The sequence below is a fragment of the Ambystoma mexicanum genome, chromosome 2p (genome assembly GCF_040938575.1).
Source record: "Ambystoma mexicanum isolate Mex_15411 chromosome 2p, UKY_AmexF1_1, whole genome shotgun sequence".
NCBI classification, from domain to species: Eukaryota; Metazoa; Chordata; class Amphibia; order Caudata; family Ambystomatidae; genus Ambystoma; species Ambystoma mexicanum.
Window position 1 is genome coordinate 1008533473 of NC_090923.1, and position 12944 is coordinate 1008546416.

The window sequence follows — 12944 nt, forward strand, 5'->3', positions numbered from 1 at the left end:
AGCTCAGCGCTTCCTGATCGCTGCTATACTGGCTGTGCCATTCCACGGTCTGCTCCACCTCCCATACCTGCTCAGTCTGCTCTACCGCAGCTTTCCCTTTAAACTCCTCAGCCAAACATCAACCCCCCCTTTTGTGGTGGTGATCGGAATAATGAAGGTGGGTTAGTGGACGAGGCTAGCAGCCCCAGCATTTATTATTTATTTATTTATAGCATGTATTTACAGCGCACATAACCTGAAGGTATCTAGGCGCTAGTTTGATTGCAGGTTGTTTATAACGCACTTTTTTTTGTTTTTGTTCTTCAAGCGCAGGTCCAGGATTTGAATCTGCGTTTGCTCAGCGTGGTCTTGCTTCCAAGACCCACGGATTGCCACAGAGATATCCTCCCGTCCAGCATCTTTTGGAACCACGAGTTGACTCTCGCTTTGCTGCGACGCCATACTCAACAGATTGTAAAACTCTGTGTCACCCATTCAGATTTTTAAAAGACGGAGAACGGAGAACATTACCACATCCACAACTCAGACTTTGCTAAAAGAACCCCAAATTAAAGATTCCATTCCCTACAGGTCTCAGCCAATCACAGAGCAGCATTTACAATCATTGTTTCTTTCCAGGCATCTCTGGGCGAGCCACACTTCCACTCATTGCTTGTATCGCCCAATCCTAAAGGGCTACATCAAAGCAAAGATTATCTAACCCAATCACAGAACAATGCTTACAATCACTGTTTTGTTAACCCAATCACCGGGCAGAACTTCAAATGAAGACACAACGACAGACTCGGAATAAACATTGCATATTTACCTTTTATTGCACGGAGAAGTGGCTTAAATATTGTCACATTCATTTTGGAAGAAAAACTGTTCAAATCAGACCCTTTGTAACGTAAAAAAATAATAGATGTAATCCCTATTTACACAGTGTGTGACAGCGTGAGGTCCGCCGGTGCACAGTAGTCGTTAAATCTCAATATTTGACTCCCAGAATCGAAGCTGCCATTCTTCTCACTTATCAATATTCAGGCAAAAAGGGCCAACACTGATAACTATTCGTCCAAATACTGATAGTTCAGAGACCTTAATAGTAGCAAACCGCCCTGAGATGCTCCTACAAGGCCCAACGGGGATGGTTTGGTTCCCCATGCTTTACTGTGGATTGGTTTCTGCTTATCTGACCAGTTCATGTGGCAAATTAATCAAAGGTCTACTTATGCAAGAGTAGAAGGGGACTGGAATGATAACGAAAAAGGCATAGTGTGTGTGTGTGAGAGGAAAGAGAGAGGCGGAGCACTGGGAACGGAAGGAGTAGGGACAGGTTTGGGCTGGTCCATAGGCGGATAGGGCAATGCCTGAAGGGCTGGCCGGTCGAACCAGTTTAGGCCAGTTTTCTAGGCCAATGTGGGAACTTCATCTACAGAACGGCTGCCATTTTCAACCGATGTACTGGCACAATGTGCTTATAAAGACACCATTTGTCACACTTTCTAATGTATCCCTGTGTATACCACTCGCAGTTTGTTGTAAAAAGTCACAACTTGCAATCCATGAACGTGGGTAACGTTTATTTCGATGCCCGGGACTATGCTTGTCCCAATCCAACCCTGAGTAGATTGCTGGTGTGTTAGAGAGTAGGAGGGGGTGAGAGTGGTGGAGAAAAAAGCATAAGGTGTGTGAGGTTAGGATGAGGAAGGACGTGTGTGAGAAACTGTATTGTATTGTCTCGCAGTAGTCATTCATATAGCACCTTTTCCCATTTGTATGGCCTCAAAGCGCTTTGTGGTAGGAAGGATGCAAAAGTGTAGGGACTGAGGAGGACGGCGGGACATAGGAGAGAATAGTGGATCGGAGGGTGGCTTGCAGAGTATCTGTTGAGAGGGTCACGTCTGATCCTGTTTCATGAGTGTGAGATCACAACTGTCACTTCTTTCACAGTGAATGAGAACGGGTTTGCACTGGCTGGGGCTTCGCTAACACCGCCAGGGTCTCCCATAAGATTGTGCACAAGCAATGAGACCAAGGTAGGCTCGGACTGACCTATAGCGCAGTGCCCGAATTGTCGGCCCAACAGGCTGGTTTGGGACAGTTTAATGAGTTAGTGCTCTGTTCATCTGGTAGTTCTGAAGGATGTTACGACCCCAAAAATTGATTGACAATACATAATTTGCTACAGCTGTTGTCAGTCCATTCCTAGGTACTGCTGAAACAGTGGGTTGTGGACTACCATGAAGTGTGAATTGCAAATGTGGGCTACTTTTGATTTGGTGCCAGGCCTAGTTTTTGTGTTCCAGAGGAACCCTCAACACGGGCTGTGGAGTTGGGTCTTAAACCAAGCTGCGCTTTTGGCCCAAATGCAACAGCTCAACTTGAACCAGCAATGTCAGCCCAGGCTTGTCCTGGCCCAGCACAGACTGGGCTGGCTCCCATTCTTAGGTTCTCCGCTTGCCAAACCCTGGTGTACCCTAACCATGCACAACACGGGTACCCGTGGCCTGATCAAACCCAGCTGGCCGGCTTCAATCCCAGCCAGCACACTGTAGGCCAGATGCTTTCAAAATGCAGGGTTGGCCTTAATAGGGGCTCAGAGGAGGTTCAGGGGGGGGGGCTCAATGTTCTTTAAAAAGGGAGCAGGATGACTGCTTTTAATAGAAAATATAAGCAGTTCTGGCATTTGGTGGGACCACCAACAATAGTTTTAGTCAAGGAGATCTCAACACAGTTTGGATACCACTGCAATAGGCCAAACTTTGCCAAGCATGCCCGCCACAGCTGAACTGGGATCATCACAGTCCAGCTCGGCCAGCACCGGCCCAGTTGGCAGCACATGAGCCCAGTTTCACATCGAGCTTTGTAGGCCTCAAGTCATAGGGACCACATAGGGCTGCCTCAGCATTGCCTCAGCACATTTGCATAGATGCTCACTCCTTGTTGCTGTGCACAGAATATAGGGGCGGATTGCCATCAATAGGTCTTGTAGGCTTTGACGGTTCCCTCCGCCCCAAGGCAGCTGCAGGAAAATAAACCAATTTTTTATTGCAAAGAAACCTCAAAATATGTTCTCTTAAAAAAATCCTAACAGACACCTCTTACTATACAAACACTGACCTATACATACAGTAAGGTATGCCGAGAGCGCAGACATTTGCTTCCTCGGAATCACAGCTTCCACACTTACAGAACTGTACACGTTTTCATATTGGGTTCTGTTCAAGCTTATATCGGATGCCACAGCGTATTTCAGTGTCAAGGGACTCAGGCAATTCGAGAGAGGGAGGGGCAGTGTCCCTGTAGCATCCCTACTATTTCAGTAGTGGCCTCAGGTGCAACTCTGCCAATGCACCTCAAACCTGACCTGCGACTTCCTTGACTATTCCATTACTGGAACCCACACCCTTCTCCGCCAGTGCACCTTTACCTTGAGCGACCTTTGCTATTTCAGCATTTGGACCCGGTCACTGCTCTGCCGATGCGGTCTAACTTGACCGTCAGTGATCTCCGCTCTTCCATTACTCGGGCCGGCACGCAGCTATGCCATTTCATATCCATCCTGACCTGCAGCACTCCAGGCTGCTCCAGTATTGAAGCCAACATGTAGCTCTGGCAGTTCCCAACAATCCCGACCTGCCAGCCTCCCGCCTCCCTACTATTTCAGCGGTGGAATCAACATACACAGCCCTGCCAAAACACCTCGCAGTTGACCTGCAGCTGCCTTGGCCCATGATATTCCAAGAGTGTGATTTAATAAATGCTCTGACAGTGCACCTCAATCCTGCCACGCAGTCCTGCTGTTCGATCTCCACCGAGCCCACACACAACTTTCCCAATTCAATGTATTACTGATCTGCAGCACCCATGCCATGCACACACACAGGACAATGCACAACGATGCTGACCTGCACTACTCCCTACTATTCCCGCCCTGGGTCCCCGAAACAGCTCCACACAACCCCAAGACTGATCTTCAACATACTCTGCTTTCACAGCATTAGACGCCACACAAACCCACTCTGCCAACGCACATCGATCCTGACCTACATTACTCCCTGGTATTGCAGTACGGAGGCCCTGACCCAGCGCTGCCAAAACATCTCAATCCTTGGCCTTCTTCAGGATCCTATGCTATTTCGGTACTGAGGCCCACAAGCGGCTTAGACAGTACCTTACCCGCCAACTATTCCAGGACTATGACCGTCACACACGGCTAGACCTAGCAGCCTTCGTCCTAACCTGCTGTACCTTCGGCTTCTCCAGTGCTCTGCCAAATCACCATACTTCTCATTTGACCTTGCTTCAACAGGGAACCCACAGAGCTGGTCCCACGCACAACCTTTCTAAGGAACCTTCATTCAAAGCTGCATCCACCAGGCTGGCCCCGTGCTGCCGCCCTCACACAGCTCTCGTGTTCGCCCTCAACCCTGACCTGCAGTGGTTCAGGATATTCCAGCACTGGGACCCAGACACGGGTCAAACGCAGCTCAATCATTTCATGTAGCAGTGCCTGACATTAGCCTACCCACACTGTTCCAGAACTGGGAGGACAAGCACCGCTTCAGCAAGAGAACTGGAGCATAACTCCCAGCAACCCCTTCTAATTCAGAACTAGATCTCACACCCACACACAGCATACCCCTCAACCATGATCTGCTATTTCAGTTCTGGAGTTACCAGAGAGCTCGCCTAGCGCACCTCAAGTCTAAACTTCCCTAATCCCTACTCTTCCAGAAGTGGAGCCCATGCCGTGATCTACCAGTGCACCATCATCCAGTCATGCAGCACCGCCAACTACTAGGCCCCTTGTTGGTATCTTTTCCAGTGCACTTAAAACCCGACCTGCGGCACCCATTGCTTTCCCATCATTGGAAGCCGTCCACAGCTCTGCTGATGCACCTGGATTCCAACCTATACATTGACATGGCTGCCAGTTACGTGCAATGCAGTGCCTTCCCATAGCACGCAACTATGTCTCATAGGGTCCTAGATTCCCTCAGAGGTCACAACTCCCCTGGGGGTTACTGGATCACCAGGTGATATTGAGGACTTTGATAAATGTGGCAGATTCCTAACGGAAATGGAATGCTCTAAAGATTCTAGACATATTCTATATTCTAGAGGTCACCTGGACCCGTACCTCAGGTACAGAGTCTTATGTATTCCTTTTAAAATAGTAAATGTTCTAATTTGCATGAATTTCTCCCCAGTGTATATTCAGTTTTAGAAGGCCACCCCAACCATCCAGCAAGGTCACCCAGGACGTCTTGCCATGGCACAACTGACAAGGTTCCTTGCGATCCTCTGCGGGGATGGGAGGGTGCGATTACCATGTACTGGGATCTGGAGATGCCTTGGCCAGGTCCGCTGAGATCCGCTGAGATGACCTGCTGTCGTGCAGGATGGCCTGGAGGGCAATCACAACCCCACACATTTCCCTGAGACCGCGTGCAGTGTGCTGACATCACAGGAACGCCAAGCCACCTTGTCGTCAGAGAGGGCCAATGGATCGGTCATACAGTACAACCCACCCCAAACACTTCACTCATCCTCTCATGGGAAGGAAGCATGAGTTGATACCAGACATTGATGTCGTTTGGTGGTGTGATCCATTTGTTTTTGTTTCATTTGTTTTTTGGCCCAAGTGCATTTGCGAGCCTGTGTTGGGCCAAGCAAAAAAAATGCCCCTTGTGAAGCATGTGAGTCTGGACAGGGGACATTCGGGTCAATGTCCCAAGGGCTCTGGGTATGTCATTTGGACTGCATAGCTGCCACCTTCAGGCCCGCTGGCTGACGTTCCCTTGACAGTGGTGTTCATGTTGCTCCCTGAAGGATCTTGAATACCCAGTGTCCTCCTCCTCCTAGTTGGGGTGGGCTAGGTGGGCACGTCTCCAACCTAACATGGTATCAAGGCTTCTACTGATTCCCAAAATCCCTCTGTCCTTGCCCCTTTGGATGCAGTTTGGCCTCAGAGCTCCTTGCCGCCGCTGGAGCTGCACAGCATTTCGGTGACTTTGACGAGCTGGGCAGCGGTGCTCTGCGACTCCTTCTCCAGCCGCTGGTTGTTTTGACGCAGGCTCTGGACTTCGGCCTGAAGAAGGGCCTTATCTTCCTTCTCCTGCCCCCAGGGAGAAAAGAACGGGGAGGGGCAATCAGTCTGCAGTAATACAACAACCACACTTCAAATCAACTCAACACTTCTCTCTCCCAGTTTCCCCCCTGACTCTTGCTTCCCTTTTCTCTTTGACCCTCACTGCCCATCTCCCTCCCTCCTGGTTGCCACTTGCCCCTACTATTGATCCCGTGCCTGCATCTAGTTTAGTTCCCACCTCCTGCGATAGAAACCCCATTCTTTTTAATAAGTCTCTCCCTCTGAGCTCCACCACCTAGAAAATAGAACGGTTGGCTTTTAATTGAAAAGAATAGCTGGGGGTACGGTAATCCCGGTACTGTGGCTGCCCATGGGCCTCCCTAAAGGCTGAACAGTCTACCCCAGGTTCTGTTCCATTATTGGCATTTAAAAAGCACTAAAATGTCACTAGGGGGTAGAATAAATAAAGTAAAAGTATGTGGGCTTCCTCCTAACGAGTGCTCTCCTCTGCAGTGGCACCAAGGGTGCATTTTTATTTCATTATTTACACGATTTTATAATGCAAGAACACTAACCAAGAGCATCTGAGCTCAGCACAAAAGAATTGGATTAACACCCAGAAGTCAGCAAACCTATTAAATGAACAGAATTGTGGGACAGTAAATGCGAATGCTTGTTTTAAGATCTTCGTTCTAGGGACTTCGGAAATTTCAGGACAAAGTTCTGATTTGCTCCTAAAAGAGCGAGACCCACTAGCTATTTCATGTAGGCTTATGCAGAGTAACTGGTTAGTATGCTATACAGCCAAAATCGTATATAGCAGCTTCGGACAAAGTAGGGTTAGCTCCATCAATGCCTGATAAAACAAATGCACGTACTGCCGAATGAAACGGAACAGGCGGAATATAAGATTGGATGTTCCTTAGTGAGGAAAGTTGGACATTAGCCGAATGAGCGACCATTTGGGTTTTAAAAGAAACGTTTTGGTCTAACCAGAAACACAACGAATTGGCCAATAGAACTTGTTGGCTGGTACAAATAAGAGGAATTTAGTTTTCAGTGTATTAATGACTTTCGATAGGTAGAATTGACTGAGATGTACAGCCTCAGCTGAAACGATTTTAACATACAGCAGAGTAGGAATAGACATGTACACTTTTCTGACAATATCCCCAAAGCCCCAATAAAGAGTGAACAGCTAGGGGGCCAACATTGATCTCTGTGGTACTCCAAAGGGAACAGGAAGAGGAGATGAACACAATACCATCCACAATTTGCAGCATTGGAGTTTCTGTGCTGCAGGGAGTATCAAACCCAGTTTGATAATCTGATAATAATGAGCATGAACATCAGCATCTAAATAAAAGGGAATTTCCCCCACAAATTGTACCCAAAAAGGAAGACTGGGCAATAGTTATTTAATTTGTCAAGATCCAAAGATGACGTCTTCAACAAAGGAAGGACTAGTCCTGCCTATCGAAAGGTGGGGAAGGATCCATAAGAAAAACAACTATCTTATGTCTAAAGGACACAAACGGGAGGTTCTTCCACAGGAAAGCAGGAACAGTATCATCAGAATAACAAGTCGGTTTTGGTGAAGTTTTAAGAACAAACCAATTGGAAGCAATCCCAAGAAGGGCAGGTTTAAGATTGCCAAACTGGAAGCGGATCAAGAGCTTGTTTAGTCAACGAGGAAGATTTTAGGCACCTCACTTTCTCATTAGTCGTGTCTAAGCACTGGCACACACTTTCTCTTTCTCTTTGCTCTCTGTCCTCTTTTTCCTCAGTTCTGTTCTCACCTCAAAGACCATCATCTGTCCTCTCAATTGCATCATTTTTATTACATACATCTGATTTGTAATGTTGTTTTACTTTGTTAAGGTTTTGGTGTGAATCGCTCTATAAATTAAATACAAAATACAGGTGCATTAAAAACAAGACTATGGTGCGCACAGTGCTCGATGGTTTTAAACAGACAGCAAGGTTTACTTATTACAGATTAAGTCCTGTGCATATATAAAGGAGACTTAGCTACTGTAACAGGAATTTTCCTTGAACACAGGTTTGATGTAAAGATAAAAAGTACTTTTTGGATCTCGATTTATAAGATTTCTTTTTTTCTTTTCAAGGTGACAGACCTCTCGTGTATTTTGACCAATTTCATTACAGTACCACAAATTTGCCTTTACTTCAACAGTTTTTGAAAAACGTATTGGGGCACAAATATCTGCCAATTGAATAATTATGGGCTAAAAACTTTTTTTAAAAAAGCATCAGGAGCTGCCAGGCCAAACAAGGATTCAGAGAAACAACTCATGACATTTTGAAACTCAGAAATAGACACTGAACTAAATTATGTTTGGGGGTTTGAATAGGATTTTTCGTTCCCGACAAGCAATTAATGAGTTGTCAATATCAAAAGGAATAATAAAATGGTCAGACCCATCAACCTTGACCTGACGAATTTTATATAGCTATAATCAGGTCAATATTATTCCTAAGTGGTGTGTCGAAATCATCACAAATTGATGCATTTGAAAATCTTGTTCAAGGTCGAGGCAAATGATTCTGATTCCGGAAGATTAACATCTCAGAAAGAGCTATTATTCTCATGGTCCAATGCTGAATGGGCCAGCATGTTCGAATAATCGTTAAAGAAATGTAGGATAGGGCAGGGGGTTGATACATTAAGCGGCAGTTAAAAGAATGTTGTGCACCAGGTGGTGTGGCACAAAAGGACCAGAATCCCTTTGAAGCAATTCCAGGGGAAAGGTGGAGCTTTTGCCGAGATAGCCCGTGTTTGGTTTATTCCTAAAACAAGCCACATCTTGCCTCTGCTCCTCCTCGATCTGTCTCCCTGTGAAAAGGGATAGTTGTCAGTGACATCCAGATTTGTGCAGGGAAACCAAGTCACGGCCAGTGCCCTTCTGAGACCATAAGGTTTCCGGTTGCAGGGGGTCCCTTAGAGCAGCCCCAACTCTGCACTCTTCTGGCACCGTAATGATATTATTATCTCACAAAAGAGACTTTGGTTTATGGGGAATTGTATCTGTGGCTACTCTGCCTTGCCACAGCACAGGGGCAACTTCCTGCTTTGACAATGGCCGGAAAAGATAGCCAACCCCTTACTGGCCCTTGGCGTTGCCTTGAACCCTAGATCTACAGCTCCGGGTTACATTAGCTTTGGAGCGGTACGATGCCAGATCACCTGGGAGACACACTCTCCATACTTTGTACTGCGATTTAAACTATAGCCCAGACCTGTCCATCACTGCCCCATAGCCCAGAATACATCTCTACGCCCCTGTCCTAAGGTGATCTATTTATTTCAACAGTTAGACATCTGTCTTTGGGGCAGTAGTTTTATGTATTGGTTGCCAGTATTGCTACATGCCACCCTCACACTATTTTTTTCCAATATTGGGCTTACATTTAACATAACATTGCTAACAGATAAGGTACTCGGATTGGCTACTACTCTCGCAGAACGCTTTGTTAAATGAAATCCAGGTCTTAGTGAATGGTCTCTGCATGATATGGAGTCACCTGGCCTCTCTATTTAATGGTGAACCTCATTCTAACTAGCCTAGATTGAAAGTCGTTAAATACAGATATATTGTTCTGTAAACCTTTACAATACAGTATGCTGTTCTCAGCTCTTCTCTGTACTTTACATATTGTTTTCTGCCATTCACACCGAGTTTGCCTGTAGTTTTAGTCACCCTGAATCTCTCCACACCAGCCCCGAGTTTGGAAACCAAAGGCCTGTGAATATCCCAGCCGGAAGTAAAAATAAAAAACAAGCAGGTGACAGAAAATGGATGGATGGGTTATGATGCTGCTACGTCATCAGTCAGATGGATATGATACAACAAAACAACTTTACTATACAAAAATAGCAGCCAGAAAACATGTAGCCTCTCTCTTTTCCCTCTTTCTGGAACCCACCCAGTTCCTCCTTCCTCTCCCTTGCTTCTTCCGATTCCCTTCCTTAGACCCCTTCCTTCCACTGCCCTCTCTGCTTTATTTTCCTTCTCCACGATGTACCCCTCCCCGTTGGCCATGTCCCTACCTTCTGAAGATCGGTCTGCAGTTTCTTCAGCATAGACTCCAGCTGAGACACTTTCTCCGATAGGCTCTTGGCTGCAGTCCTGGCAAAGGGAAAAGGCGAGTAAGAGATCATCAGCAAGGTGAAAAGATGGCAGCCTTGGCAAAATGTAACCCCTGGAGCACAGCTCTTCCCATTCCCCCTCCCCCTCTCCCCCCACCCGCAGACCAAAAAAGACTTGCTACCTTTGGGAAACTAGCAGATCTTTGAAGATCTCCATGACCTCATCTTCACAAATCTAATCCCTATTTTTCTGACCATACCTATTATGGGCCCCTTCACCAAATGTTTATGGGGGAACCCCATTCATTGTCTTAAGGGGCATGAACTCTCTTGAAGATATTATGAGTTGTATCTGTTTAGCAAGCGGAACGTGCCCGTGTACAGACCTATTTTGGAACCCAACAAGTGTCCTATGGGTGCCCATGTTGTTAGGGGAAACCCGGCTGTTATGTCTTGTGGTATACCCTAAAAGCGATGGGGCAGTCTGGCGCGATAGCCCGTTATACAATACGGCAGAGCAGTGCATAATATGGGCAATTGTAATGGGAGTGTTGATCATCCTGGTTGTGTTGAAAGAGCAAGTCTTGCCCCGCCAAATTTGGAAAGGATGCCAGCAATCATGGGGGTGTTCTGGCCCTGTCAATACCAGAGGCAGGCCTCGCTGCAGGAGGGTCAGCCATTTTGTGCCTTTAAAGTCAACTTGACAAATCTGTATGGCCATGTCCATAGTAAAAAAAAAGAATGCTTAAGGTGTGTACGTAGGAAGCCTGACTGTGTATACACAAAAAAAGTGTGTATGTCTATAGGGAAAGAGTGGAGTCTTTGTCTGTAGTGAGGCCGCCCAGTGCCAATTCAGGAGCCTTGGCCAAGCACATAAGGGACGACCGGCCTTGTAGAGAATTTGGTACATACTCGTCCCTCGGCTTCCTTTGAACATGGACTCTCCCGCCAGCCGTGGATGATGCATCTCCGACATCTGACTGCTGCCCTAGCATTGGAAGAAAACCAAGAGGTTAAGATATGCAAGGATCACCATGCAAAGCCTTACTTAATATTGCATGCTAAGGCACAAGCCAATGACAGGCCACATCCAGACAGTCAAAGCCTTGGCAACCTATGGCTCCTTCTAATAAGTTCTAATATCAGGTGTTGCCCAAACAAGGCATAATATGTGACCCTACTAAAGCTGTTCATAACGCCGGTCTAAAGGGGTATGCACGCTCTTTGGAATAAAGCCACATTAGTCTAGGGGGCTCCCATGCAGTGGCAATAAATGAGATGTGGGTATGCTGCAAAGAGGAGACTGGTCCTTTTTATTAATGGTACTTACATGTTCAGAAAGGAGTACCCTCTAAGGTCTGGATGTGCTATCAACATAGATGATGGCAGAGGGGCATGTCAGATTGTACACAGCATGAGTTGCCCCGCTATTGATAAAGGACTTGATCAAGTGGGTCCTTTTACTTTTGAAGATGAAGTTGGACTCTTTGTTCATGCCAAGTTCACACATTATGCACCTCGTGCACCTGTAAACTCTGAGCTTGCAGCGCGATCAGGCCTTTCAAGGTACGCATTTCTGAATATTTCACTGTCAGTAATAAGGTGGATATGCACCCACACGTTGCATAATCATATGCCCATGAACAAACAAGGTGGCAATCCCAAACTCACACTGTGGAAAAAGGAAGCAAGATGGCTAATGGATTTATTAGTTTGAAGCTGAGATGGAATGTGGAACACGAAATCAAATTCTTTCTACAGGATTTGTGTACATCATGCGTACAAATTGTAAGATGAATACTTTTCCCTTTTTGGTTACCTGTATACTTTTGTCCTGTATTCTCCTCTTTATTTTTTCTTTCCTTTTTTTTCAAACATTTCTTTTTTTTTAGTTATGCACTATATTTGTTATGCTCGCAAACACACTTAAAGGACTATCAAAGGGCATCGTAGCTAACAGTACACCCTGACATTTTTATCCCACATAGGGTATCAGGTGAGTGATTCAATTTATTTTACTTGTTTAAATTACCTTCTGTGTAACTTTAGTATTACTTGCAATCCAACCATTCTTTCTATTCCCTGGTGTAGTGACTGACCCCAGACAACACTGGTGAGCCGCTTATCTAGGGCGAGGGGATAGTAAAACAGTAAAGCTAACTAGTCGGGCCACATTATTGAGACCACACAAAAATGTTCTCAGGCCTGTGGCGCACTACATGGATTTGGTTTGGAGATGGGCAGTTTACTTATTAAACCAACATTAGACATGTATCGTGCTAAGTAAGTCGCATTGTGTATTTATGGTGCGGCAGTGTGGGGTCTGTGCTCTCCCCAATTGATCCAGGTCAAAGAAAATAGTTTCTTGTAGAGTAGTTTGGAGCGACCAGGAGCTCCTCAACCTATTTGCTCCATCAAGAATGAAGCCTGCATTACATATTAGATTACATATTAGATAACATACCTCTAAAACCAGTGCTGTTTTGGTTGAGAAAATGGGCACAAACCGAGACTCACCTAACACACGTAATTTTGAATTGACGTCCTTGGAAATCTGCAGAAAGATTGACTGGCTGAATAAACTGGGAAAATATTTTTCATCCTTAGTTTGTTGAGTCGCTACGCTGTCGCAGTAAATGTATCCAGAGCTGATATCAACTTATTAAAGGAAAAATAAATGGAGTACCGAAGGGAGCAGCGTATCCTTATTGAGATTAAATATAGGTCGGTCTATAGGTATATTGATTATGGCTG

At 45.9% G+C, this 12944-nt stretch overlaps 1 protein-coding gene across 6 annotated transcripts in view; it reads right to left on the reverse strand.

Annotated features, from left to right (window-relative positions):
- Nucleotides 1-790: 790 nt before the first annotated feature.
- The window catches only part of SIPA1 (signal-induced proliferation-associated 1), a 291847-nt gene continuing 279693 nt past the window's right edge, over nt 791-12944 (reverse strand). For 3 of the 6 annotated variants that reach the window (XM_069644833.1, XM_069644834.1, XM_069644835.1), the window contains exons 14-16: nt 11103-11178; nt 10152-10230; nt 791-6106 (exon numbers count right to left, since the gene is read on the reverse strand). In XM_069644833.1, coding sequence (XP_069500934.1) covers nt 5957-6106; nt 10152-10230; nt 11103-11178 — 305 coding nt within the window. In that variant the 3' untranslated portion in view covers nt 791-5956. The remainder of the gene's footprint in view (nt 6107-10151; nt 10231-11102; nt 11179-12944) is intronic. The other 3 variants (XM_069644837.1, XM_069644839.1, XM_069644838.1) reach the window with 3 other exon arrangements.